Source organism: Wallemia mellicola (assembly GCF_000263375.1).
Source record: "Wallemia mellicola CBS 633.66 unplaced genomic scaffold WALSEscaffold_11, whole genome shotgun sequence".
Classification (NCBI taxonomy): domain Eukaryota; kingdom Fungi; phylum Basidiomycota; class Wallemiomycetes; order Wallemiales; family Wallemiaceae; genus Wallemia; species Wallemia mellicola.
The window spans coordinates 182,526-207,484 of record NW_006531968.1 but is presented as its reverse complement, the minus strand read 5'-3'; the positions used below and the strand labels follow the sequence as shown (position 1 = coordinate 207,484).

At 39.6% G+C, this 24,959-nt stretch overlaps 16 protein-coding genes across 16 annotated transcripts; 4 read left to right on the top strand and 12 right to left on the bottom strand.

Annotated features, from left to right (window-relative positions):
* Positions 1–172: 172 nt before the first annotated feature.
* WALSEDRAFT_69185 (hypothetical protein) lies at positions 173–1,577 on the top strand. The gene has a single exon (XM_006958622.1). The coding sequence runs from the start codon at positions 224–226 to the stop codon at positions 695–697; it is 474 nt and encodes a 157-aa protein (XP_006958684.1). The 5' UTR covers positions 173–223; the 3' UTR covers positions 698–1,577.
* Positions 754–1,693, bottom strand: WALSEDRAFT_64600 (ketopantoate hydroxymethyltransferase; the record flags this gene model as incomplete). The annotated part of the gene is made up of 2 exons (XM_006958621.1): positions 754–1,625; positions 1,672–1,693. The coding sequence occupies 2 exons, from the start codon at positions 1,691–1,693 to the stop codon at positions 754–756; spliced, it is 894 nt and encodes a 297-aa protein (XP_006958683.1).
* A 1,468-nt stretch (positions 1,694–3,161) lies between these two features.
* Positions 3,162–4,752, bottom strand: WALSEDRAFT_64599 (hypothetical protein; the record flags this gene model as incomplete). Its single annotated transcript, XM_006958620.1, has 8 exons — positions 3,162–3,279; positions 3,360–3,417; positions 3,470–3,592; positions 3,638–3,751; positions 3,794–3,831; positions 3,878–4,083; positions 4,128–4,489; positions 4,596–4,752. 8 exons carry the CDS (start codon positions 4,750–4,752, stop codon positions 3,162–3,164), a joined length of 1,176 nt encoding a protein of 391 aa, XP_006958682.1.
* Positions 4,753–5,439: 687 nt separating this feature from the next.
* WALSEDRAFT_32770 (hypothetical protein) lies at positions 5,440–7,472 on the bottom strand. Its single transcript, XM_006958619.1, has 8 exons — positions 7,081–7,472; positions 6,630–6,991; positions 6,380–6,585; positions 6,298–6,335; positions 6,143–6,256; positions 5,975–6,097; positions 5,834–5,926; positions 5,440–5,791 (listed from the first exon to the last, which is right to left on the bottom strand). The coding sequence occupies exons 1-8, from the start codon at positions 7,259–7,261 to the stop codon at positions 5,481–5,483; spliced, it is 1,428 nt and encodes a 475-aa protein (XP_006958681.1). The 5' UTR covers positions 7,262–7,472; the 3' UTR covers positions 5,440–5,480.
* Positions 7,473–8,033: 561 nt separating this feature from the next.
* Positions 8,034–9,813, bottom strand: WALSEDRAFT_64596 (hypothetical protein; the record flags this gene model as incomplete). The annotated part of the gene is made up of 8 exons (XM_006958618.1): positions 8,034–8,344; positions 8,389–8,481; positions 8,534–8,656; positions 8,702–8,815; positions 8,858–8,895; positions 8,940–9,145; positions 9,189–9,550; positions 9,642–9,813. 8 exons carry the CDS (start codon positions 9,811–9,813, stop codon positions 8,034–8,036), a joined length of 1,419 nt encoding a protein of 472 aa, XP_006958680.1.
* Positions 9,814–9,932: 119 nt separating this feature from the next.
* WALSEDRAFT_32767 (hypothetical protein) lies at positions 9,933–12,940 on the bottom strand. The gene is made up of 3 exons (XM_006958617.1): positions 12,063–12,940; positions 10,577–12,016; positions 9,933–10,530 (listed from the first exon to the last, which is right to left on the bottom strand). Exons 1-3 carry the CDS (start codon positions 12,489–12,491, stop codon positions 10,000–10,002), a joined length of 2,400 nt encoding a protein of 799 aa, XP_006958679.1. The 5' UTR covers positions 12,492–12,940; the 3' UTR covers positions 9,933–9,999.
* Positions 12,941–12,954: 14 nt separating this feature from the next.
* Positions 12,955–14,009, bottom strand: WALSEDRAFT_60530 (hypothetical protein). The gene is made up of 4 exons (XM_006958616.1): positions 13,858–14,009; positions 13,205–13,811; positions 13,038–13,157; positions 12,955–12,994 (listed from the first exon to the last, which is right to left on the bottom strand). The coding sequence occupies exons 1-2, from the start codon at positions 13,977–13,979 to the stop codon at positions 13,418–13,420; spliced, it is 516 nt and encodes a 171-aa protein (XP_006958678.1). The 5' UTR covers positions 13,980–14,009; the 3' UTR covers positions 12,955–12,994; positions 13,038–13,157; positions 13,205–13,417.
* On the top strand, positions 13,024–13,385 carry WALSEDRAFT_18967 (hypothetical protein; the record flags this gene model as incomplete). Its single annotated transcript, XM_006958516.1, has 2 exons — positions 13,024–13,157; positions 13,205–13,385. Coding segments are annotated over 2 exons (315 nt in total), but the record flags the coding sequence as incomplete, so codon positions are not given.
* A 94-nt stretch (positions 14,010–14,103) lies between the features above and the next one.
* Positions 14,104–15,121, bottom strand: WALSEDRAFT_60529 (diphthine synthase). The gene is made up of 2 exons (XM_006958615.1): positions 14,822–15,121; positions 14,104–14,771 (listed from the first exon to the last, which is right to left on the bottom strand). Exons 1-2 carry the CDS (start codon positions 15,079–15,081, stop codon positions 14,183–14,185), a joined length of 849 nt encoding a protein of 282 aa, XP_006958677.1. The 5' UTR covers positions 15,082–15,121; the 3' UTR covers positions 14,104–14,182.
* Positions 15,122–15,129: 8 nt separating this feature from the next.
* Positions 15,130–16,818, bottom strand: WALSEDRAFT_60528 (zincin). Its single transcript, XM_006958614.1, has 8 exons — positions 16,181–16,818; positions 16,019–16,129; positions 15,888–15,969; positions 15,775–15,841; positions 15,680–15,718; positions 15,525–15,634; positions 15,437–15,477; positions 15,130–15,391 (listed from the first exon to the last, which is right to left on the bottom strand). The coding sequence occupies exons 1-8, from the start codon at positions 16,276–16,278 to the stop codon at positions 15,241–15,243; spliced, it is 699 nt and encodes a 232-aa protein (XP_006958676.1). The 5' UTR covers positions 16,279–16,818; the 3' UTR covers positions 15,130–15,240.
* Positions 15,130–18,890, top strand: WALSEDRAFT_32764 (hypothetical protein). Its single transcript, XM_006958613.1, has 11 exons — positions 15,130–15,391; positions 15,437–15,634; positions 15,680–15,718; positions 15,775–15,841; positions 15,888–15,969; positions 16,019–16,129; positions 16,181–16,914; positions 16,966–17,070; positions 17,118–18,462; positions 18,510–18,659; positions 18,702–18,890. The coding sequence occupies exons 7-9, from the start codon at positions 16,873–16,875 to the stop codon at positions 17,976–17,978; spliced, it is 1,008 nt and encodes a 335-aa protein (XP_006958675.1). The 5' UTR covers positions 15,130–15,391; positions 15,437–15,634; positions 15,680–15,718; positions 15,775–15,841; positions 15,888–15,969; positions 16,019–16,129; positions 16,181–16,872; the 3' UTR covers positions 17,979–18,462; positions 18,510–18,659; positions 18,702–18,890.
* On the bottom strand, positions 18,100–18,662 carry WALSEDRAFT_18961 (hypothetical protein; the record flags this gene model as incomplete). The annotated part of the gene is made up of 2 exons (XM_006958514.1): positions 18,100–18,462; positions 18,510–18,662. Coding segments are annotated over 2 exons (516 nt in total), but the record flags the coding sequence as incomplete, so codon positions are not given.
* A 56-nt stretch (positions 18,891–18,946) lies between the features above and the next one.
* WALSEDRAFT_57640 (hypothetical protein) lies at positions 18,947–19,651 on the top strand. Its single transcript, XM_006958612.1, has one exon. It carries the CDS (start codon positions 18,951–18,953, stop codon positions 19,341–19,343), a length of 393 nt encoding a protein of 130 aa, XP_006958674.1. The 5' UTR covers positions 18,947–18,950; the 3' UTR covers positions 19,344–19,651.
* On the bottom strand, positions 19,366–20,370 carry WALSEDRAFT_18986 (putative succinate:fumarate antiporter; the record flags this gene model as incomplete). The annotated part of the gene is made up of 2 exons (XM_006958518.1): positions 19,366–19,863; positions 19,912–20,370. 2 exons carry the CDS (start codon positions 20,368–20,370, stop codon positions 19,366–19,368), a joined length of 957 nt encoding a protein of 318 aa, XP_006958580.1.
* Positions 20,371–20,725: 355 nt separating this feature from the next.
* WALSEDRAFT_18999 (EF-hand) lies at positions 20,726–21,725 on the bottom strand (the record flags this gene model as incomplete). Its single annotated transcript, XM_006958519.1, has 8 exons — positions 20,726–20,804; positions 20,851–20,901; positions 20,948–20,995; positions 21,209–21,253; positions 21,297–21,401; positions 21,454–21,508; positions 21,555–21,595; positions 21,640–21,725. Coding segments are annotated over 8 exons (510 nt in total), but the record flags the coding sequence as incomplete, so codon positions are not given.
* Positions 21,726–22,179: 454 nt separating this feature from the next.
* WALSEDRAFT_60527 (hypothetical protein) lies at positions 22,180–24,868 on the bottom strand. Its single transcript, XM_006958611.1, has 4 exons — positions 24,548–24,868; positions 24,239–24,495; positions 22,964–24,191; positions 22,180–22,915 (listed from the first exon to the last, which is right to left on the bottom strand). Exons 3-4 carry the CDS (start codon positions 23,921–23,923, stop codon positions 22,400–22,402), a joined length of 1,476 nt encoding a protein of 491 aa, XP_006958673.1. The 5' UTR covers positions 23,924–24,191; positions 24,239–24,495; positions 24,548–24,868; the 3' UTR covers positions 22,180–22,399.
* Between the last annotated feature and the right edge of the window lie 91 nt (positions 24,869–24,959).

Genomic DNA, 24,959 nt, shown 5'->3' with positions numbered 1-24,959 from the left:
GGATGCAAATCATTAATTTTTAAATAAAAATATCTTCCCGGCCGCCGATACTTAATCTTAAAATAAACGTGTGACGACACAAAGAAAGACTTGTCTGTCTGACTTGTTGATGTACTCTTTGTTCGGGGTTTGAATTAAACTTTTCGCGAATTACGCTTATTCTCATGTTCAGACATTATACCTTCTCAGTCGTCACTTCTCTCCTTACATTCTAACTATCATCATGGTAAACCTCCCATCACCATCAGTCTTACAAGCAATCGGTACTGGCTTTGCAGGTATCACCGTCGGTATGACAGCCTCTTGGCCATTAGTTTGGTATTCTGTACTCGACAAGACCTCCAATAGTAACAAAGTTAAACTACTTCACGAGTCTTACCGTAGAGCCACGCTATTCATGCCACCTTCGATTATTTTAACAACAGCTAGCTACACTCTAGCAAGAAAGCATTTCAGTTTACCTGCTGTTCTCATGTTTTCTTTAATTCCTTACACAGCATTCGTCGTTTTCCCCGTAAACAAAAAGCTATTTGCAAAGGAGAACTACCCAGAGGCAGATGTTGATGCTGACTCAACAGTTGACAGCCTCCTCAGTAAATGGATGTATATTCACTCTGTCAGGGTATTATTAGCTGCCTCTAGCACATTCTTTGGATTCGTGGAATTATTCAAGTTACTCAAAAGCGGTGCATATTAGTTTAATTTCATAATCATAATACAAAGTAATTTGTAAGAATATCTATAACATCCAATTTAGTTCTCGTGTGAACGAATGAATTCCTCAATCTCACGCCATTGAGTATCTTCTATATTGTATGACTCATGAATTGACGGAAATTCTCTAGATCTGACTGCTTCTGCATACGCATCAAGCGCTTCCATTGTCACCTTACCAACATTTCCAAATTCCCTAACAAACTTCGGTTTGAAAGCGTCGAAACTGCCTAACATATCCGGTTGAACGAGTACTTGACCAGAAGTGGAATTACCTGCTCCAATACCAATTGTAGGTATTTGAACCATCTCAGTTAGGAATTTACCGAGATTTGGTGGTATAGCTTCCAGTAGGATAGCAAATGCACCCGCTTTCTCAACTGCTTTCACATCTTGTACAATTGATAAAGCACTCTTGGGAGTTTTGCCTTGTACTCTAAAACCTGATGTTTGCGTAGCACGCTGTGGTTGTAAGCCAGCGTGCGCGATAACCGGTACACCCGCATCAACAACTTTTTCTATCGTTTTTGCTTGTTTTAAACCTCCTTCTATTTTAACAGCGTCAACACCACCTTCTTGTACTAATCTGAGTGCAGCTCTCACTGATTCTTCGTCACTGACACCGATTGTACCGAATGGCATATCAGCGACTACGAATGGTGTGGTAGCTGCACGTGTAACAGCTTTACAGTGATGTATCATTTCATCAAGGGTTAACTGAGACGTTGATGAATATCCCAATGCTGTAAATGCTAGACTATCACCAACTAGAGCAATATCTATACCATTTAAATGATTGTGGTGAGTTTTCTCAATCGTCAATCCAGTTGGATAATCATAGGCTGTTAATACGGTGATAGGGTGATTCTGTCTTCTCATTTTATTCAATTTGGCTATCGTAACTTTACGAGCTGTTCTAGGATTAGTTTGGTATATTGTATCTTTATGTGTACTAACGCCTCTCTACAGCTTTACTCATAGATCTAAATTGTTGCTTTATTCCATTTCGTAATATCATCCCACTTGTGTTGTGTGTCCTGAAGAGAGAAGACAGAAATGACACAATAAATAAAACTATAAAGTATAAAATAATACAAATTTTAGTTTTATTATAAGGTCTTTTCTTATTTTAATACCGGTATTCGGTAGCTTATCTATCATAAAATACAGAGTGAGTTTGATACTCTATTTTACATCTTCCCTCTTTGTGACTAGAAGAGGTACTGACTGATCCAAATATAGATGCACAACCTAAAGTAAATTCATAGCTAATTAAAGCCCAATTTTAAATTCTTAGCCCGTACTTTTGTTATCTATATATAGACAATAATATTAATTCGTTTATCTCACTTGGCATCAACGGACAACATTTTAGCAACATAGCAAGATAGTGAAACAAATTTATGTAAGCATATTACCCTCAAATATCTTTGACGTAAAATATGCAAACCAACATAGATTTATCACTACCAAGTGTAGTTGTAAGGATACAATAAATGCATGAAATATGTTAAAACAACAAAGTTTATGTTCACTCTCAATTACTACCAGTTATCCAAAGAATCGCGCGTTTCACTCTTGAAGACTCACAAACTCAACAATTTATTATAATCTGGGTCAAATTACTTATTGCTATTTAGAGGTTTAACTGTTCATTTATCTTTCCTAACTTCGGTACGTTTTGAAAGACATGTAGCTATTTTGAAAAACAGCCTTGCTAATGTTACACATATAGTACACGCGACATTTTTTGCGTTGGCCTCAGTGAAGTATATGTGACACAATAAAATGACAATCTCTTACAGAAGAGTTATCTGATTGCCATTAATATTCACTATGCTAGTAACTTCGTCAGTAATTTGATAGCGATTTGCACGTGATTTACAGTAGATGTTTTCATTGGTACCCATATACCCCTCTATGATTGCATTGCTTTAACTTGCGTTTCTAATGCTGAAGTAAAAGAGGTAGGAATAAAACTGTCGATTAGATCGCTAGAATTGGTGTCTCTGATGGTGTCTATTCGTATTTGACTGGCTTACTTGAATGTTATATTGTTAGTTTCACAAAAATAAAATCAAATAGCAGTACTTTTGTTTCAAGAAGATACAAAATCGTCAACCATTATCTTCACCATGAAAAGCAAGCAAAAATAGAAATGCGAGACAAGTAAAAGGAAATTTACAAAAATCATTACCTTGATGTATATGCGCAGAATTGACTAAAGTAAGTTTAATAAATAAGTTAAGCAAAGTTAATTGGCTTTGCATGCAAATGGATGACTGTAACTACCCTCATTGTACCCCTCTTTGATACTCCCCGCAGAGCCATATACACCCAAAGGAGTTATAACCACAGCCAGAAAGATGATGAGTATCGAAAACACTGCCATGCATCTCTTTTGTCTATTTACGAACCATCCTGATGGTGATTTGTAGCAATGTTTCTTATTTTCCGCCAGCCAGATTACTCCACTCAGTCCATAGGTAAACCATACAATTGTTACGCTTGCAACTATCGATATAAGACTTGAGAAGAATGGTATTAGTTGAGATAATATAAATCCTTGCGGCTTGTCAGAGAAAAATAAAGAAGATAAAACGCGCTTACCGATCATCCACGTTATGAACGCCATAAATACCCACAAAGCATTGGCTTTCCAGCTGTTGCTCGTAAGCATGGGCTTCCCTCTGAACAACTCAACTGTGGATATTCAGTAAGAGACTTGAAATCTTATATGGGACTCATCACCCACGCCATAACTGTTTCAAACCGGTAAGGACTGGAATTATACCCGATACAATAATTGATATCATCGCGATCGCATATGCTATCGTCTCGACCTTGTGTGATGGGATAGATAGTGCTGGCGATACGACTAAAACGCTCGTTTATGTTGTCCAAACGATAAAATTAGACACACCATTTGCATCTCCGACTAGTACGTAGACTCCAACGCCGATTGTGATGTAGAACGCAGTTGATACAACTTGGACAACTGCAAGGCTTTTCTTGAAATCATTTGGGTTTTTCATCTCTTTATCTAGTCAGATAAACGTCAGCCAAAATACATACATACCAGCTGTTGCACTAAAAATAAAAGCGTGTCCACCATAGCTGAGACATTTAAGATATATTATATATGTTTTAGAGTTTTACTTACGCGAATACTATCTCCGTGAAGGAGTTTATGACACCTACTAGACCTGGATTATTGAATGCTTTCCATGTTACTTCGCCGTTGGAGTCGCCCCATGAATCTCTATTTACACCACATGCAATAATTGTTATCAAACAAGCAACAACTATACTGAAACATGATATGAAAGCTGCGTAAGCAGTATGTTCATATTTCCTAGGAATGGTGAACTAATAGGCGATCAATAAAACACCTAATAAGGGTAAGCCCTCACAATGAAACATAATAAAGCGATACACAATCCAAGTAAGACAGAGCATCTGGCGTTTGAACTCATTTCTAACAGAGCTGTTCCACCAGAATTTGTATGTGAGGCCGATATGAATATCCCGCTTAATAATACCCCAGTAAGCAATACCCATTTGAGTATAGGACCACCAATAAGTTGACCCACGTCCGCGAATGACATGACGCTTGGGTGATTCACTTTGAAATCTACGAGAATATATCCAGTAACCCAAGCCAGACATGCAAGACCAATCGTAGCGATAATCGTAGGCACAATACCTATCTCAGAGGCAATTTTTGGGAAATTCAAGACACCAAGTGCGAGTGTCTCTGCCAAAAGCAATGCAGCTAACAGCTTATTAGATGAGTCAAATTGAATAATACTATTACTCACCAGCCTGCAGTTATGTGAGTAGAGATCTATGTTTCTGTATATCATTCACCTGCCACCAACCTAACGTTTTGAATTCTTGATAGTCGCTATTATTTTTGTTCTGCTCGAAAGCGTCTATTTCCACAACTGGTTTATCATTTGCATAGACACGTGTCTTATCGACAGTACCTCTTTCCGTATCTGATTCCACACTGTCTTTCTCTAAAGGCTCTCCCATGCTGGCAATGCAACTGAGTTGAAGTATCTAATAGCTCTTCTATGGAGATCGTTCTTCAATAATAGTGATATCTAGAGCACTTGAAATACCGTCATCGAAGATATTTCTAGTCGGAAGTTTTAAATGTATTAAAAATCAACACATCCAAAAAAGGTAATACCGAATAAAATTTTCATTGATTTTGATCAGGTGTCTTAGCTTTGCGTTTGATTTAACCTGAAGATGGCTTTATAATGTTTCCTCAAAGATTTAATTCATTGGCGGACATACTTAATTCTGCTCTCAATACTCTTTTATGTTTGACGTATACTTCCGCTGATCGTTTCTACGGTTTCTCGCAACTTTTGCTCTCATAATAATTTATGTCTACTCTTATCCTAATGACACGCTAGGCTAGTTGTCTGATTGGTTTTTTTTATCGGTAAATGGTATAAGGTAAAACAATTACAAGCCCTCCAAAAACCTCAAATTGTCTCATTTAAAATATAAGCTATCCGCTCAAAAGTATTAGCACATGACATACACATCATCTGATATGTGAAGTTGCAATGCTTGATTGAGGTAATACTTAGAAAAGATTATCGTGATTGCACACCAAGTTTGAGTCACCTTTTGAATAATCTTTCTTACGTAAGGATCATAATGGAAGACATTAATACATAATAGTTTACAGATCTAAAGTAACAATGCATATTTATGAAATAAATAGGTAGAAATTTCAATCAAAATTAAGTAACTCTGCATGCAAATGGATGACTATAGCTACCCTCTCTGTATCCTTCTTTAATACTCTCTGCGGCGCTGTAAATACCCAAAGGAGTTATAACAACAGCCATTAGGACTATAAATGCCGACAGAAGTGTCATACACATTTTCCCAGTATTTCCAAACCACCCTGATGGTGATCTATGGCTATATTTCTTGTTATCTGCGAGCCATATTACACCGCTCAATCCAAACGTAAACCATACGACTGTTACACTGGCGATTATCGATAAAAGACTTGAAAAGAATGGTATGAGTTGAGATAATACGAATCCTTGGTTGTCAAAAAAAGCAAAAAGGTATAAGACGCACTTACCGAACATCCACGTGACAAATGCCATAAAGATCCACAAAGCGTTGGCCTTCCAACCATTACTTGTAAGCATAGGTTTCCCTCTAAACAGCTCGACTGAGGTATTTTATGAGGTGGTAAATTCCATACGAACTGATTACTTACGCCACAGCTGTTTCAGACCGTTAAGGACAGGAATTACACCCGACACAATGATAGATATCATCGCAATCGCATATGCTATCGTCTCGACCTTGTGTGATGGGATGGATAGAGCTGGCGATACGACTGCATTTTGCTCGTTAGTTTATCAAATGATAAGCTTGGACGCACCATTTGCATCCCCTACTAGTACGTAGACTCCAACGCCGATTATTATGTAAAATGAAGTCGATACAACTTGGACAACTGCAAGACTTTTCTTGAAATCATTTGGATTCTTCATCTCTTCATCCAGTCAGACAGGACTTCGTTAAATCCATACACACCGGATATTGCACTGAAGACAAACGCGTGTCCACTGTATCTGCGAAGATTGAGATGTTATATTTGTCCCAGCGTTTTACTTACGCGAAGACTATCTGTGTGAAGGAGTTTATAACACCTACTATCCCGGTATTATTGAATGCTTTCCATTTTACTTCGCCGTTGGAGTCGCCCCATGAATCTCTATTAATTCCACATGCAATAATTGTTATCAAACAAGCAGCGAAAATGCTGACACACGACGCGAATGATGCATAGGCAGTGTGTTCGTATTTCCTAGGAATTGTAAACTACGAGGTGATCAGTAGAACACATAATAAGGACAAGCCCTCACAATGAAACATAATAACGCCATGCATAATCCGAGTAAGACTGAACATCTCGCGTTTGAGCTCATCTCTGATAAAGCTGTTCCACCCGAATTGACATGGGACGCTGCTATAAATACGGAATTTACCAATATTCCAACAAGCAGTACCCATTTAAATATGGGTCCACCGATAACTTGACCAGCGTCCGCGAATGACATAACACTTGGGTGATTCACCTTAAAGTCAACTAGGATGTATCCAGTTACCCAAGCCAGGAAAGCAAGACCAATCGTAGCAATAAGCGTTGGTCCAATGCCTATTTCAGAAGCGAGCTTCGGGAAGCTTAGAACACCGAGTGCGAGTGTTTCTGCCAATAAAAGTGCAGCTAACATCACGTTATATGGATTGCATCGACTGTCATTACTCACTAGCCTGTGCATATGTAAGTAAAGTTCTATGTTCCTTTATATTCACATACCTGCCGCCAACCTAATGTTCTGAATTCTTGGTAATCGCTGTTATTCCTATTTTGCTCGAACGCATCAATTTCTAAAACTGGTTTGTGATCTACATAGGCAGATGTCTTGTCAACGTCACCTCTTTCTGGATCCGCTTCAAAGCTGGTCTTCTCTAAAATATCACACGTATTGACCATGCGATTAAGTTGGAACTGCTAACAGCTCGGTTTTAGAGGTCGTTCCTGGATAATAGTGATGTCCAAAGTGCTAGAGATGCCTCCATCACTGATGTCTCTATTCGGAAGTTTTAATTTTTTTTTAAAATAAACCAACCCAAAAGAGACAATATCAAACAAATTGTTCAGTGGCCTTGATCTAGTCCTTTAGCTTTAATTTTGATTGAGTATTTCGTTGGTTTTGTTGCACCCCGAAGATTGTTTATGTTGTTTTATGAAATGTTCTGATTCGGTGACCAACTAATTTAATTCTGCTTTTAACGCTTCCTTATATTCGACATGACCTCCTGAGTCATACCCGCTACTCCTTGCGAATAAAGTGCTCCAATTACGATTTACGTTTGTTACTGGTATCATCCTTATTCATTATCATAGATAACGTGCTAAGTTCTTTTAGTAAGCGGTAGAAAGCCAGAAACGTTAATACCTCTCGAGAAACTGAAGTAGTTTTAGTTCAAGCATCATCCATCTGCTTTGAGATTTTAGCATGTGCGTACACACCATCAAATGAAGCAAAATAAACTAAGTGATCATTACTGATACAATAATAATGATATAATAACTCACAGCTTAATAATTTTTACTGTGATTCTATAGTGTGACTCCTGTTAACACTTCTGAGCCTTACCTCTGACGTAAGGATAACGATAAGAAACATAATACAAACTTTGATGGAAATGAAATAACAAGGTACATACCCGAAATTAATAAAAATACAAAATAGTAAATAAAATTAATTAGCTCTGCATGCAAATGGATGTCTATAGCTACCCTCTCTGTATCCTTCTTTAATACTCTCGACGGCGCTGTAAATACCCAAGGGGGTTATAACAGTCGCCATTAAGACTATAAATATTGATAAAAGTGCCATAGAACTTTTCTTTGTATTGCCGAACCATCCTGATGGCGATCTATAACTATATTTCTTGTTGTCTGCAAGCCATATTACTCCACTTAGTCCATAAGTAAACCATACAGTTGTAAGACTTGAAATTATTGACAGAAGGCTTGAGAAGAATGGTATGAGTTGAGATAATAAGAATCCTTTGTGTGTCAGAAAAAGTAGAAAAGGAATAGGACAAGCTTACCTAACATCCACGTAATAAATGCCATGAATATCCACAAAGCATTGGCCTTCCAGCTGTTGCTCGTAAGCATGGGCTTCCCTCTGAACAACTCAACTAGTGTTTTTCGATAAGAGATGCAAAATTTCGTACGGAGCTGGAAACTCACGCCATAGCTGTTTCAGCCCATTAAGAGCTGGAATAACACCTGCTACAATGATAGATATCATCGCGATTGCATATGCTATCGTCTCAATCTTGTGTGATGGGATGGATAGCGCTGGCGATACGACTAAAACGTTCGTTAATGTTGCCCAAATGATAAACTTGAACACACCATTTGCATCCCCAACTAGTATGTATACTCCCACTCCAATTGTTATATAAAAGGCAGTTGATATAATTTGGACAACCGCAAGACTCTTCTTGAAATCATTTGGATTTTTCATCTCTTTATCTAGTCAGATAAAAGTCAGCCAAAATGCATACGTACCAGCTGTTGCACTAAAAATAAAAGCGTGTCCACCATAGCTGAGACATTTAAGATATTATATATGTTACAGCGTTTTACTTACGCGAAAACTATCTCTGTGAAGGAGTTTATGACACCCGCTAGACCTGGATTGTTGAATGCTTTCCATGTTACTTCGCCATTGGAGTCACCCCATGAATCCCTAGTTACACCACATGCAATGATTGTTATCAAACACGCAGTGAAAATGCTAACACAAGACGCAAATGATGCATAGGCAGTGTGTTCATATTTCCTAGGAATTGTGAACTACGAGGTGATCAGTAGAATATACAACAATGAAAAGACTCACAACGAAACCTAATAATGCCATACAGAACCCAAGCAAGACTGAACATCTGGCATTTGAGCTCATCTCTGATAAAGCTGTTCCACCCGAATTGACGTGGGAGGCTGCTATGAATACGGAGTTTACCAATATTCCAACAAGCAATACCCATTTGAATATGGGTCCACCGATAACTTGACCAGCGTCCGCAAACGACATGACACTTGGGTGATTCACCTTAAAGTCAACAAGGATATATCCAGTTACCCAAGCTAGGAAAGCAAGACCAATCGTAGCAATAATCGTTGGCCCAACGCCTATTTCAGAAGCGAGCTTTGGGAAGCTTAGAACACCGAGTGCAAGTGTCTCTGCCAATAAAAGTGCAGCTAAACTCGCGTTAGACGAATTACATTGACCGTTACTACTTACCAGCCTATACCTGTTTGAGTAAAGTTTTCATCATGTCAGACAATTCACTCACCTGCCACCAGCCTAATGTCCGGAACTCCTGATAGTCGCTGCTTTCTTTATTTTGCTCGAAGGCGTCTATTTCTACAGCTGATACATCACCTGCATTGACATCAGTCTTATCAGCACCTCTCTTCTCTAGATCCGTCTCAAGGCTATTTTTCTCTAAATTGTCGCTCATCGTAGTTTTCAAACCTAGCTAGAATCATTATCAGTTCCTTTTATAGATCGCGTTCCTGATTGATAAAGCTATCTACAATCTCTGGGAAAGTCCTCATATCACTGATACTGCCTAAATTCGGAAATATTAAAATGTATAAAAATCGTTTTATACCGAAGTAGGAAATTACAGTAATTTAGATGTGCATTACTCATCGTCATCTTCATCGCCCTCATCTTCACTTACTTCAAGTCCTGCTTGCTTCATTCTATTCTTATCATTTGATCGCTTAGTAGACATATCCTCTAATAAGATAAGTAAATCTTCATGTTCCTTTTCAGATTCAATGTGTTTTTCTAACTGCGTTTTCAAATGTTCGTTCTCCTTCTGTAGTGTCTCATTGGTATTCTTTGTCGATTGTATCTCGTTGGTATCTCTTTCATTTGTGGATTTAAGACCATCATTTTGTTCTTTAAGCCTCAGGACTTCCTCCTTGTTTGATTTTACTTCATTCTCAAGTATCTCAATCTTGGTTGTGAGTTCTCCTGAAGCTGACTTGTGCTCTCCCTCTTTCTGTTTGAGCGTTTCCAATTCATTGTTCAACTTGTCTAATTCTGCTCTCAAAGTTTCTTCACGCTTAACACCTTCTGCTAAATCACCTCTCAATCCTGCCACTTCTGGAGAGCCCTGCTCCCATAAAGCTTGAAGTTTACTCTTAGCTTCTCCCAATTCGTTATTCTAGGTGACATATTAGCAAAATTCAACACAAATTTCAGACACCTACAACTCTTTCCATTTCCATTTCCATGTTGGCATTCTTCACCTTTAGCTCTTCAATGCGCTGTTTGTGAGTTTCAATTTGAGAATCTTTCTCTTGGACGACTTTCTCATGGTCAGTATTATCAGTACTTTCTGGTAACGGTGAACTAGCTTGTGGTAGAGGTGGTGCAACTTTTGTAGTCTCCTCAATTTCTTCACTGATAACGCTTCTTTGAACCGCCATGAAGGAACCTTTGAAAAACTCAACATAGTTCCAGTCAAACCACCAACCATCTTCTTGAGGGGTTTCAGCGTAGGCGAGTGCATCATCTGGAGAACCAATTTTACAGAATCGTTTATCACTCCTGAATCTAGCGAGTGATTGGATGATATTGTCTACGCCTATCTGCTTTTCAATTATAGAATGTAAGTCCTTCTTTGATACTTCAGATGGACCAGTGTTGAATTTGTAGATAGCACCGAACGTGAATGCGCATAAACCTTGAATAAGAGCATCGACGCCACTACTTTGCTTAATTGGTTGAATAAGTACTTGCAAATTGGAGCTTTCTTTAAGGATATCGCTAACTGTTGCTGGTGAGTCCCACACCCATACGCTTAACAATATGAGATAGGAAACTGTCAACCTAGTCCAATCGATGTCAATTTGTTTGACTTCCTCTTCTTCATTCTCTTGATTACCTTGCTTTTCAGGCTCTTCAGTTCTGTTTATTGAAGAAAATTCCTTCTCTCTTAATCTAGCATCAGCGGCAGACCGTTCACGGGAACAAGTTATGAGATTTCCAAAGATACCATGTAAAAGACTAACAGTCTCATCTTCATCTGTGTCTTCAGATGGGTTAAATGGTATATTCCTTGCCATTGCTCTAGCATCTTCAGAATATCTCAACACGTGGGAGAGTACTAAACTGGCAAAGAAAACTTTCTGTGAATCGAACGCGCCATCTAATGATACTTCTGGTGTGGGCAAGTTAGAAAGTGCTTCTAAAAGAAGTGATCCTGCAGTGTGCGTGATTGAACCATCGTAGTTTACTTCATTTGTTGTGTGTGACATACTTGCAATAATCTCTAACTTGAGACTGTCGTTAGATGTGATAAGACTCTCGAATGCGCTCAATGCCGCAACTTGAAACATTAAATTATGACCTTTCAATGAATCAACATCATCAACCATTCTATTTTCATCACCAGATTCTCCGTTGAGAGCGATATCAATCAGGGATATGGTTGCTAGACGTGGTGGTAATCTTAAGTAGCCTGCTGCATAAGCATCGGAATTAAGAATTGGTTGGGTTTGAGATTGAGTGAAGAACTGTTGATTCTGTGGGGATGTTGAGAATATGGCGGTGAGTGCTGTGAGTGTTTGAGCTTTGAGAGTGACTGGTGCGTTTGAAGAAAGCGATAGATCAATCAGGCACTGTGTGAGACCTGACTGAAGTATAGACTGTGACAACGTCAAATACGAAAAACGATAGGGATAATTTACTCACCAAATTACCCTGTCTGTTACCTAAACCAGCAATGATACGAACAATATCGATGACGATAGCTGCATTGACTACCTTCTGTTCAGACCAGTATTGTAAGCTGAAGCTGTCTAAGTTGTCTGGGGAATAGAGAAGTGTATGGGTGAGGTTCTTCACAAAACCCATTTCTCTAAAGAAGGTGATGTTTGAGGAGTTATAGCGTAATAAGTTTTGGATACAATGCAAACAATCTTGTACTATAATAGTGCCATCGATTGAACCTTCACTGAGTATGATTTTGAATAATTTGTCAAAAATACCCTCGAAAGCTGCTATTTTTTGTAATTCTGAGTTATAATCTGTAATGTAGAGCAAGATGATAAGGGTTTCGGATCTAATAAAGTTGCTGTAGTCTAATAACTGGATCAAGTTGCTCAAGCCATTCTTTGCCATGAGTTCATTTATTGTTAGTGTCTTATAATTCAACAGAAGTAAATTGATGATTTGAATTGCGTAGAGTTTGGTGTAAGTGGAGTAGTTTTCTACCAAGACATCAAGTAATTTACTGAACTTATTGTTAGAGAGCAATGACTTTGTTGACTTGGTATTTATTTCGAAGATATTGAGTAGAGTGTCAAGCAAAAGCTCAAGTTGATGATTATCAGTCGTAGATTCAAATAAATCAAGTAAATCAACCAATAACTCCCTGCTAATAACGCTATTGTAGTCTTTGTTGAGTGATTTTATCGTCAAGAGCTGAGATCTCAGGTCTATGCCTTCCTTGAGGTTTGATTTCACGGTTGATATTACGCCGTTGACATTTATTTCACTTAGATTGCTATTCACTAGTGCGTTATTGAATTTATCGACTAATCCAAAAATGCTCATGGTCGAACTTGTTCAAGGACCGCTCTTTGAATTGAACGACGAAGGCTGGAATATAAAATGCACAGAATGTTAGACAGTCTTCACTAGACGAGCTATTCTAATATCCCTCAGTTCGATATCAACAAGCTGCCAGCACCCAGACATTGTCAAGAATGTGCTCGACGTAGATAAAGAACTGAAGCCAGATTTCGTTAGCCGGAGTATAGAGGTACAGGGTAGTAATCTTATAACGTACGTTGACTAGCAAACACTAGACACTTCTTCTAATCAACTATCAGAACATTTGAAGCCGTATCGCTCAGGACACTTCGGACATCAACAAACGCATTCCTAGACAATCTGAAATTGGTGATACAAGCAATAGACACTTTCGATGCACCAAACTACAGGCCGACAGACGTACCAGAGATCAAGGAGGGCTCTAAAGAGCGCGACAGACACGGTGTAGAATCAAAGTAAACATTAATACGTCATCTTTTCATTACAATTTATTACTTTCCAGTCAACCATGACCACCAGCTCTTTCCTTTGTCTAATCCCTGGTCCTTCCTCGCTTGGGCGTACTTCTTATCGAGCGAGTCTTTGACATCACCGGACAAGGAGGCGGCTGAGCCTAATGCCTTGGCGTATGCAGACTCAGCTTCGGCCTTGATGTCACTGGTTGAGCTGCTGGCGCGGCTACGTACATCATTGTAGGCAGCTTCTGCTCTCTTGACGGCGTCGTCGTATCCTTGTGTGGCGGCGTTCTTAGCGGAATCGTAGTATCCGCCTGCCTTGCTAGCTGCAGCTTCTTTGCTCTTATCAGCTGCATCGATAGCTTCCTTCTTTGCTCTCTCGATTTGTGCCTCCTCTGAGTTGCTATGGTTGTTTTGAGAGTAAAGGTAGCTGTCATTTTGTTAGATGAATGCCTACGACGTTTGGAAAGACTTACTATCCACCACCAGCGAGTGCACCTACAGCAAGCAGCTTAGGGAGAGCGCTGCCACCCTCTCTTGGTGCAGTTGAGTATCTGCGAGCATTTGCTTGAACAATTCTGGCTGATCTGACAAACATTTTTACTTGTTCGTTGTTTGAGTTGAAGGTGTTAGGTGCCCGCCTTAAGTGGCTACGACGTCACTCCACGATCAGCTAATGATGACGAAACGAATTATTAAATTCACAAGGAAAGTAAAATAAACTCCAATATAATATTATTCATTCTAGTACACGATATTTCTACTCATTCATTCTAACCAGAGGAGAGACAGACAACAAACTTATTGAGATTTCTCTTTCGTCGAGACAGAGAAGGCTTCAATGAACTCCGCTTCCAAATCGTGTAGCCTGCTCCCGACCAAAATCATTGAGTGCAAGGGTGGTCCGAATTCTTCTTCATCGACCTCTGCCAACTCTGCCAGGGTACCAGCTTTTATGACTTGCTGGTCTGACCCAACCCTCGACAAGCTGATTGCTAAGGTGTCCTTAGTGTATGCCTCTTCTGTGTAGCCTTCTGCACCCTCTTCAAGGAGCGTGAGAAGCTGATTAACAGCTGTGCTCACTGACATGTATCTTGGTGGTTCAAATATTTTCTTTCCGCGCGCTAGATTCTCAATTGATTGCTCCTTCACTTTAATATCGAGTAACAGGAGCGTATGGCTGCCTGTTCTCATGTTGTCTGCTATCCTTGGAACGAAACTAGCTGGCTTCCATGTCTCTGTAAAGAATGGTATACTAACAGTCTGTCCAAAGTTGTAGAGCTGTAATCCAGACGCACCTGCAGCGTTCATAATGCTAGCGTTGTGTATTACTTTTACAGGAACGCCTGCATTCCTAGCACGTAATATAAGGTCTGTGTGGGTGGTAGCTCTGTTATTGGATTACATTAGAACAATGGCGTAGCTGATTGTGTCACTCACCCGTATGGATCACCAACTACCAAGAAAGAAACATCAATTTCGCTAGCACGGTCGAGAATTGCATCAGACTCTGTCTCGACCATGTCTCTATCAGCAACTGTGACGGATTTACCGTAAAATTCTTCCAACTTGGGTACATCGACTAACAAAATAGAAGTGTAGGCTTCCAAGTAAATCCTCTCAGATTTTCTAACAGCTTCTAATCCATTGACTGTGATGTCCTTCTCATCTGACAATCCTAAACCGATTACGTAAAGCATTCTGTCTTCTCACTTGAGAGCAGCAGATCAAGACGTCTTTCGCACATTCAGGATAAAATATAATGAATGCTATTTAACAATAATCCAGTAAAAATGCAATAAATAAGTATTAGAATCTTGAATGTAGATTATCCAGGTATCGTCTTCCTTGCTGGTTTTCTACGGTATCTCAGTAGCTGAACATTCAGCATCTCCAGTGGTGTTTAATGCGTAGGAAGCTAAAGCAAAGAAATGATAGTTGTCAGCGTTGTTTATAGCAGCAGTAGCGTTGTTAGCTGCCAAGTCCAATGTACAGTCCATACCATAGCAGCTTCGTTCAATTAGCGACTTTAGACATATATCGCAAAAGACTCACATATCTGCTGTATTCGCAACTTGATGTGACAACTCATGAACCTATTGGTGTGTAAGATAAACACGCTCTATTACAGTTTAGCACCAACAATTATACCAGCTTTCACCCATCCTTTATCAGCTTCAACAGTGTTACATATTTCATCCAATGATACGTAGTTCCAAAAGTCAGTGCAAAAATTGATGACATCTTGATCCACTATGAAGGGAGTTAGTAATTATGCTGCTGCAATGGCCAACTTACTCGCCGAGTAGGCTATCACGCCTTCCTCGCAGTACTGTACTAAAACCACATGATTAGCGGCGGATCTATGAACTATATTAAAAGGGTTGTCTTACGCGGATCGTTGCAGCTCTCGCGCGGTTGGCCGGCGTTGGCGTAACTTGCATCATATAAGCTCATGGCCTATCTCGGCATGAGATCTTTTCAACAAAAATTAGATTAAACTAACCTGTATAGTCTCAACTGGGTTTGGCTGTTGGTTTTCAAAATTACCGAAGTATTTCGCTACTAAATTTGCATCGTTTGAATGACTGTAGTTAATAAGATTCAAGACATGTGGATCTAAATTGAATGACTCACTATTTAGCGATGGATAGAAGTGTTTCAGCTTCATCCATAGCTTGGACTAGTTCATCTTTATGCGGATCACAGCTCTGATCAACATCTGCTCGTGCCTGATTACGAGTAGTACTATTGATTTATCAGTTTGTGAACTCTAAATATCAATAGAATAAACTTTACGTGATCGATGACCCATGACGGCCGATTTGTTTGAGGTATGCGGCGTTAACGGCACATGCACCCATTTGAATGCCGAGCAGGATTGATGAAATTTTCATTTTTAGGGTTCTCAATAAACGTTTAGAAGAAGATGTGAAACGAGGTCACAGCATGTTTTGAATCCTAGCTTACGCCCCACGATCGTATTAAGACATTTTCCTTTTCCAGCTCACAATCTTTCCTTAATCGGGTAATTATGAAAATCTGCGCAATGACGCGCGGCAATCCGAAACCTAAATAAGGTTTGATTAAATAAGTTAAAGATTGATACCTAAAGATAAAGGGATTATTTTGATAAAAATCAAGCTAGAATTTTGAAAGTTTTATGAAAATGCTTTTAAGGTTTTACGGTGTAACACAATGATCTAGAGTTAAGGAATTGGGGCACTCCGCAAGGTCCGTCATACCGCAGAAAAGTTCTAAAACTTCGATCAAGACAACTAATAAGCTTTCGGCAAGCTAACACTTATGGCCAACGATGATTCGTTGAATTCTGATTAATTTAGGATGTACTTAGACGCGGCTCATGTTAGACCTGATTTTAATGCCCCTGAACCTCATTTAGTTGGCCATGTCTCTGATCCGCCAATATAAATCTTATTGATCGAAACTTTCGTTTTCTTTATAAAAACCATCAAGATCTTTGATAAAAAATGCCGGCTATGAGGATGAGAGTTGATCCATCAACAGGATTGGTGAGTCGTTCTAATTCACGCACACTGCATGATGATTTAATACTCTATTAGAGCACAGCAAAACGCACATGGATTCCTAGGTTATATTGTGCGCTTAAGACACATCATTCTGGCATCGAGTTCTGTCCATCGGGAAAATGTATCATTATTAATAAGGTAAGCAGTTGTATTACTAGTTTGGTATGTAACTAACAGCGATATAGACACAATTCATCGAGTATCTTAAAGAGATACAGCCCGTAAACTCAAAATCTGGTCAGACTAGCGATAGATGGGATGCATGGCAGAGGAGTGCTGCTAATTATTCACTCAAAGTTGAATCTGAATGCACCTGTGACCCTTGCAATCCTGTTAGATGTTTCAGTGATTTATTCATCTACACGCACCCAGACATAAAGAGGGGCCAATTACCACATCCATCACTCATTAAAAAGAAAGTTCCAAAGAAGCAACAACAACAGCAAGCTCGTCAACTCCAAGGAATTTCCACTGAGAGGAAGAAAAGGTCATATTCTGAAGCTGACACTAAAGCGCCATTCACTGGAACTTATTTACCAAAGAGCGAGATCCTTGATCATAACCGGAGGAAGAGCACCGGAATTTTGCCTCCACAACCATTTTATATGCCTTCGAGTAGATACCCAACACCTAGCTACTCACCAATAGAGTATGAAGCTATGTTACCAACATCTCAACAGCAGCAATTTGACAATTGGCTTCTAAGCGATGTCGATATTTTCGATAACTCTTTCGGATCTGTTGGAGGTGTCGGAAATGTTCAAAATGTTCAAAATGTTCAAAATTTGCAAACTTTGCAAACTTTGCAAACTTTGTCAATGGATAACTCACTTGGATTAGTACCAACGGATAGAACTTACGGTATATTCCCAAATTACACTCTTGATATGTCACCTCACTCTCAACCACAAGCCCAATTACCATACAAAGCTTATGAAGGTACTATGCAAGCAGCCGACGCGATGCAACATCTGCTATACGATGAGAGTTGTCGTTTTTTCGGACCAAACACGACTTCTGATTCTTTCAACTCAAATTACTACTAAACTTCATTCATTAAAATTCGGACATTATTTACGATATTTCTAATTCTTATTGCGCTTTTTTATATTAAATTATCCATGTTGTACGAACAAACAATGTCATGAGTATAAATTAAAATAAAAGTTAATCTTCAATATCCGCAAACCATTCATCATTTAGAGACTCAAGGCCATCTTTATCAGCTTTCATAATTGTACGATAAACAGATATAGTTTGACTAGTTGATGGTGCGCTTATCCAAATTTTGCCATTCATTGCTGTTGCTAATTCAAAGGGGAAACCGAAACCTTGCATGAGTGTGTTCATAAATGGACTATTTTTCTCTAAAAGTGATTTACACTTATTTATATCAAGGTTATCAGCCAGTATACCTCCTTTGAGTTCACCATATCCTTCTGCTTTCCCTGTAGTTGGGTTGAGACATTCCAACTCTGTTTCCATATCCTTATGTGCAAGACTTATACGAGCGTATACGAGTGAACCAACCTGTTTATTGTCAAATGAATAAATAAATCTATTATATTTTATCATACCTTTAGATTTGGCTTGTTACGTTTTGTTGCACCTTCGAAAGCGAGTGCGTCGAGGTTGGCGGTTGTAGCGGTACCTATGTCAACTCTATAACCTTCTGATCCTCTAAATATCACTTGTCCGATTACGCTATCACCCGTTCTTGCTAAATACTGAAAAGTTCAGCGGATATTGACAATTATCAGGATACTTACTCTCCGCTGTTGTGCTACGTTTACTGTATATTTCTCGGACTTCTTAGGACCATCTATATCCATTGAATCAACGTTTTTTGATGTACTGCTAGTGAGAACACCAGAACGGGTGCTGATTGAACCAGATTTAAGTGTGGAGTGTATACCATTCACCGCACTAGCTGATGTACTTGGTACATTTATACTGTCACCTGGGAATACTCTCATGGATGTTTATGAAGAAGCTTGAATTTGTACGACGAAGTCGAAATGATAGGAAATATCGCCAGAGGAAATATCTTCAGAAATGCTATGAGATCTACTAGAAGTGCTACTCTAGTAACTCCAATGAGAAATTCACTTCAATTCAGAAACGCTTCTGGCTTTGGATCATCTGAACAAGCCCAATTACTTGAGAAGCTCTCAAAAGCACCAAAAGCTTTAGATATTATCAAGGAATTAAGTCAAGTTATGCAAGAGAAGGGTGTTGAACCAGGCTCTAACCCTTCAGTTCAAACAATGTACTCTCTCGCTACTGACACCAGAGTGAAGGAGCTTTCTACCGAACTCAATAAAGAACTCAAGGAAGCCGGTATTGATGCTAAAGAAATGGTAAAGGAGTTAATGCCAGGCAGCAACTCTGGTGAAGAAAGTGATAAGTAAATTGTTTATCTTAGTACAAGGTTTAGTTATCAGATGGCTCATATAAATATTCGCCTTTCATTCTCTCAACAAGTGGTTTGACTTTCTCAAAGACAGAGAAAACGACAGCTTGTCCTGGTGCGACGCGAAGAATTCGCGGTGCGATACCTTTATAGAATGAGGCAACACCTTCTTGCTTCCACATATCTGTAGCAACACCCATTAATCTCGATATAGCAGTTTCACCTGGTACTTTCTGAGCTTTCTGTATACGTGTTTTGATTGTGTCAATTGGCGCGTTAGTTAATGGACCAGCTGCACCGGAAATTAAACCGAGTATGACCGTTTGCCAACTTGGTAATTCCGTGCCATTGTACTGTGGTTGATAACTGTATGATACCGCTTTGAGTTGCTGGTATGCTGTGAAATTAGCACCTTGATTTGTAGCTTGACGTAATGCAGTGAGAGAAACGCCACGATAGAGAGTAGATATACCCTCATCTTTTACAATGGTATAGAGCGCATGAGCTGCGTTACGATACTATTTAGTTTGTTAGTATTCAAATTTTCAACATTTTCTCACACTCACTTTCGGCACATCCAAAGGATCCATCATCGAGTGCTGTTGAGATTGCAGACGAATCTTGACGACTTCCATCGGTGTTACTACGGCAACCGCTTCTGTTGTACCTGCACCGAGACCGGCAATAAAAACTTTACCGGGTGATAGAGTACCTTCATGACTACCAAGCCATAGCTTATATTGTTCAAATGATGCGAATCTGATAGCCATTTTTGGTACAATTCCAGATAAAACAGCACCCAAACCTTTGTATAAACCGAATACAGATTCACGTCCAATGATGTATTTACCAGTTTGATAGAAACCAAGTGGTTTCAGACCCTTTGCTTGTCGTGATTTCGAAAGCTGCATTCTAACTTTTATCGTGTCCAAAGGGTGACATACTAGTGCTTCTGCTGCACCTGCTACACCACCGGCTATCAGGTGGGTTGATAATGGTACTTTCTCTTTAGCTGGTTTTGTCATCGTTGTAGCTAAACAACTTCCTGAATTGTCTCTTAAGTCTGGAATTCCTTATTTTCCCGAATGGTCATGAGGTGGAGCACCGAGTGTGTGAAACATCCGGTTTATTTCATGAGTGTATCCAATTGGTAAATTGTCAAAAAAACTTTACAATTGTGTACACATAAATTGACTGCACTACTGTTTCTCACTGACATCATAACAAAAGATAAACAAAATCTGCGCAAGATAGAATTCATTAAGATAAAATCGTGTATAATCTAACTTTGTGATATGGTTCTTTAAGATATCGTTATAGTCCTGCGTGATATCCTTATGGTGCTGCGAGTGCTCTGTAGGGTCTCTATTAGCCGATATTTTAAGAAGAAAAAAAGTCGTACGATTGCAGGAATAACTCGTAGTCCATATTGACGTAGCCACTCTTGTGTACATCGAGTCTGTTCGTCGTTAGCTTATTTAGTATTCGAACTTGATTAGACACACCTTTGGAAGTTCTCTGAGAGAGTTTTTACAGCTACACATACGCGAATGAAGCTAATAAAGAGTTAGCAAAAGTAGCTTGTAAGAATTTCAAATTCACCGGTCAAATGAAATCCCTTGAACACCGACACCACCGTAGCGACCACCTCTGTTCATATTTGGATTGCCTGAATTCACTAAATCGTACATAATATACGTAAACAGTATGATTAGCAGTATATTGATTAGCGATGATATCAGATTTGATATTGAGAATATAAAGACATTTGAGAAAAGCGTGAAAATGAAAGAAATAAAGAAAAAGAAGTGAGAAGAAGAAGCGGTGAATGTCAGCCATAACCCTCGACGATGTATAGGGTACTCGCCATATTTGTCTTCAAGTACACGGAGGGTGAATGGTGAAAGTCTACACTAGTTAGGAGATCAATCTTCACGGTAAAGCAGCCCACCTGTATCCAAATTGAGCCAAAGCATTTGCTAACTCGTGGCCCTCAATTGAGCCTGATCTGTCTGCGTCGAAGTGTTGGAAAACGTTGCGCCAGTCGTTGATATACCTTGAGTGGTGAGTTAGGGAACAAAGCCTAGTGAATCAATATCGCGACCTACTTGAATACACCTGCGAATTCTTCAATTGAGATTGTACCGGTCTTATCAACGTCGACTTGAATTTTGTTAGAGACCATGACTCGTTTATAAGCGTCACCCACAAATTCCAATAAGCATCTTTGTAGTGTCTAAGTCAAAGTTTCTGCACGTATAAGCGAAAGAATGTATATGAAACTAATGACGCACGAATAGTCACCATTAACCAAAGCCATTTGTAACTCCTGTGCGTCAATCTGACCACTCTTGTTCCTGTCAACTGTCTCAAACCAATTGCGGATGGTTGGATCGATGTATGTCGTAGGTGGGCGCGGTCTGGAGTATCCAGCATTAGCATATGTGTTTCCTGCTGTGGTACCGCCTGCATAGCCTGGTGCACCGTAGCTGCCTGCAGGGCTGCCATAACCAGGAGTACCACCGTAGGATGCTCCAGAACCGTAGCTGCCTCTAGCTGGTGGTGGTGGTGCAGCACCTCCATAGCTACTTCCATAGCTTCCTCTATGTGGTGGAGCTGAGCCGTAGCCGCTTGCTCCGTATGCACCACCAGCTGGTGGGTAATTTGGTGCGCCGCTTTCTCATTCATTAGAAAGTATAATTAAAGTTTTAGTTTATCTTACTATCCTGAGTAACTCATTTTAATTGTTTCGCCTTCGACGTCAGTTTCAAGTAACTCGGATGCGATGCAGTAGAAGCTAAGGTACAAATTTGAGTCTAATATGAATATGGCAATAAAATATGAAATTCGATTTATTACAATATTATGAATATTCTTAATGATCGGACTATAGGCCTACAATCTAGGCGATAAAGAAAAAAGTCTAACGAGAGTGAGAATTGTTGATTAAAATGAGATATATAACATTCCGTTTGTCCAGTGGTTTAAATCCAGTATTAAATTGTATTTCTTGCTCTTCTAATAAGGTTATCTATATTATTATCAAGTGTTCGTTTAGATTTGATTAGTCACATCTTGAAACACAGGGCTGGTATCAAATGAAGGAGTCGAATGTGGACTTGGTGAAGGTCTTTGTGATGATTTACCACTTACGCCATTCGATAATGACCTAGGTGGATTTCCGCATCTATCTTTACCATAGCTTATCTTTATTCCTGCTTTTATGTACTCGTCATCATTCTTGACAGCTTCTATTGCTTTTATTGCGTTTGATATATTTGTGAAATTAACAAATGTACATCCCTTTTCACGTAATGAGTTTACTTGTTCAACTTGACCAAAGATTTCGAAATCCGCTCTAATCTTTTGCTCGTTGAAGGTATCCATATCGGTTAAGGCCCCAACGTAGACGTTTCTAGTTGCGCCATTTTGAACTGCTAATGCTAGTTGTGGTGGGAGTGGACCAGAGTGCTTTCCCCAGCCTATCTTCAGTCTGCGGTTATGGATTGTAATACCTTGGTATGAAGCTACTTGGTAAAATGTCAATGCGTTTGTTGGATCGATGAAAGTCTGAGAGAATATGTGAGAAAGAAGTTTGAGGAAAAAGAATCCACTTACAACAAATGCGATATGTTTGTCAGACAAATATCTAATAGATTGAAGAATACCACCACGAATAGCATTACAGAGCTCTTCAGCAGTCGTCTCTTCTGATAAATTACCGAGGTATACAGTTCTGTTTCCAATATTGTCCAATGGTACACCACCAATGAGATTGTTGTTTGATAGTTGAGGGTTGAGGTAGTTATCATAGGTTGAAGAACTGAGGAAAGCAGCAGCAGCTGATGGGCTAAAGCCAGCCATCGAGTAAGGGTATCCTGAGCTTGCAGCGATCGCAGCCGCAGTCCTGAGAGCTTGAGTGGAAGGTTGTTGTTGATTGCGTGGAATGTACGCGCATCTATCTTTACCATAGTTTATACGCTTTGTAGCGTATTTAGGGTCATGGGGGAGCTCGTTAACGACTTTGATAGCAACTGCAATAGATAAATAATGAATAAAGGCGATATTTTTATCCCTAACAATTTTGATCTGATCGATTGGTCCAAATTTGGAGAGGTCCTTTGCCAAAGACTCCTCAGTAGTTGTGTCGTCTATGGCGCCAATGTAGACGTTCCTAGAAGCGTTACTCTGTTGTACTGCGAGTAAGACATTTGTAGGAATCTGCGAGTTTTTTCCCCAGCCAAACTTAAGCTCTTGACCGTGGAGGGTAATCTTACGAGTGGTAGCGTCGTGGTAGAACTGGATAGCTATTGTGGCATCCAAGAAAGCCAAAAAAGCGTAAGACTTTTCAGGGAACAACTTTATAGATTCCAAAGGACCAAATTTGACTAAGTTGAGTAATTCATCTATTGTAGCGTCTGAGGGGAGATTGCCAACGTAGATATTCCTTCCTGGATGTTGTAGCTGTTGGCTAGGGTTCAAGTACTGGTTTGGGGAAGGTGAGAGGAAGAGAGATGGCTGCAATAAAAACTGCTGGTAGTCTAGATTATTTGGTATATTATCCGAATTCAATTCCATCTCTATGGATGATGGGTATTTCAGCTCAAGATTAGAGATGGGCGTCAAAGCGTTCGAAAATACAAGTGAAATTTATATCAAGCCGACGAGCTTCTTTTGCTGTACAAGTGCAGATCTGTCTAGTTTATCCCCGTTTAGGAGCTCTCGCAGGAGATCCAGCTGCGACTTTCTCTGCCGCTGCAGGCTGGAGATCTCGTCGTTGAGTACCATTTTGTTGTATATGAGAGTGGTGAGAACCGTCCAGGAAAATAAAAATCTTAGTCTGCCCCTGTGTTCTATTTAGTTTGTCTTCTCATCTCTTCTCTCTACGCTCACCGCAACAGCGACATCTGGGAGATGAAGAGGAGTATAAATGAGGAATCCTCTAATAAGAGATATAAATTTGAGACTCTAAATAAAAAATTTAGTTCTATCAATATCAAAGCCATCTTGAATAAGCATCTCCACGAGATTGATTATACAGACAATGACGATCCAAACCCTTTCAACACGAGGTTAGCACAATTGAAGGATATTAACTTGCACGCTGGCTTTCAATCTCTCGCTAGGGAGATATCCCCTTTTACAAACTCCTTAGAGCAGCTTATACACTATAAATCTAAAATTTTAGACTCTATCTCTCACCATTTATCGTTGAAATACGGTGACGATCCCTGGAGATCTTGGCTAGGTATCTTGGAGTGAGTTCTCCTGGCTTTTCGCTCCCCTTTGATCTAACTTGCATCCAGTTTGATACCCGCGTTGGCGAGATCTCTGTCATCTCTCTTGCATCCTCACTTACCTCAACTGTTACCAATCCTATGCAGTCTACCAACTTCTGATATTGCCCACAATAATCCTCAGTTGTTGGAGAAGAGTTACGTCGTTTTGGCCAGCCTCTTATCGCAACTCAGTAGGGACCTCCTCAAGGATAACGCATCATCCGCAATTGATATCTACAATCTGCTCATTCCATTCATCACGAACACTTCCGAACATGCAAAATGGATCGCTCAGGCATGGTCTGCTTTTATCAGAAGAAGTAAAGGAAATGCCT

Coding starts and splice junctions, on each gene's coding strand:
- WALSEDRAFT_60528 (XM_006958614.1), bottom strand. CDS start 16,278: ATGAAAATTTCATCAATCCTGCTCGGCATTCAAATGGGTGCATGTGCC. Junction 15,970..16,018: donor CTTCTATCCATCGCTAAATA/GTGAGTCATTCA, acceptor TATTAACTACAG/TCATTCAAACGATGCAAATT. Junction 15,635..15,679: donor CGTGATAGCCTACTCGGCGA/GTAAGTTGGCCA, acceptor CTCCCTTCATAG/TGGATCAAGATGTCATCAAT.
- WALSEDRAFT_60530 (XM_006958616.1), bottom strand. CDS start 13,979: ATGTTTGTCAGATCAGCCAGAATTGTTCAAGCAAATGCTCGCAGATAC. Junction 13,812..13,857: donor GCACTCGCTGGTGGTGGATA/GTAAGTCTTTCC, acceptor ACAAAATGACAG/CTACCTTTACTCTCAAAACA.
- WALSEDRAFT_32764 (XM_006958613.1), top strand. CDS start 16,873: ATGCCGGCTATGAGGATGAGAGTTGATCCATCAACAGGATTG. Junction 16,915..16,965: donor TTGATCCATCAACAGGATTG/GTGAGTCGTTCT, acceptor ATACTCTATTAG/AGCACAGCAAAACGCACATG. Junction 17,071..17,117: donor AATGTATCATTATTAATAAG/GTAAGCAGTTGT, acceptor ACAGCGATATAG/ACACAATTCATCGAGTATCT.
- WALSEDRAFT_69185 (XM_006958622.1), top strand. CDS start 224: ATGGTAAACCTCCCATCACCATCAGTCTTACAAGCAATCGGTACTGGC.
- WALSEDRAFT_32767 (XM_006958617.1), bottom strand. CDS start 12,491: ATGGCAAAGAATGGCTTGAGCAACTTGATCCAGTTATTAGACTACAGC. Junction 12,017..12,062: donor GTAACAGACAGGGTAATTTG/GTGAGTAAATTA, acceptor ACGTTGTCACAG/TCTATACTTCAGTCAGGTCT. Junction 10,531..10,576: donor AAATGGAAATGGAAAGAGTT/GTAGGTGTCTGA, acceptor TATGTCACCTAG/AATAACGAATTGGGAGAAGC.
- WALSEDRAFT_57640 (XM_006958612.1), top strand. CDS start 18,951: ATGATAGGAAATATCGCCAGAGGAAATATCTTCAGAAATGCTATGAGA.
- WALSEDRAFT_32770 (XM_006958619.1), bottom strand. CDS start 7,261: ATGGTCAATACGTGTGATATTTTAGAGAAGACCAGCTTTGAAGCGGAT. Junction 6,992..7,080: donor ATTAGGTTGGCGGCAGGTAT/GTGAATATAAAG, acceptor ACGTGATGTTAG/CTGCACTTTTATTGGCAGAA. Junction 6,098..6,142: donor ACTAGTAGGGGATGCAAATG/GTGCGTCCAAGC, acceptor AGCAAAATGCAG/TCGTATCGCCAGCTCTATCC.
- WALSEDRAFT_60527 (XM_006958611.1), bottom strand. CDS start 23,923: ATGGAATTGAATTCGGATAATATACCAAATAATCTAGACTACCAGCAG. Junction 22,916..22,963: donor ACAAACATATCGCATTTGTT/GTAAGTGGATTC, acceptor ATATTCTCTCAG/ACTTTCATCGATCCAACAAA.
- WALSEDRAFT_60529 (XM_006958615.1), bottom strand. CDS start 15,081: ATGCTTTACGTAATCGGTTTAGGATTGTCAGATGAGAAGGACATCACA. Junction 14,772..14,821: donor GTAGTTGGTGATCCATACGG/GTGAGTGACACA, acceptor ATCCAATAACAG/AGCTACCACCCACACAGACC.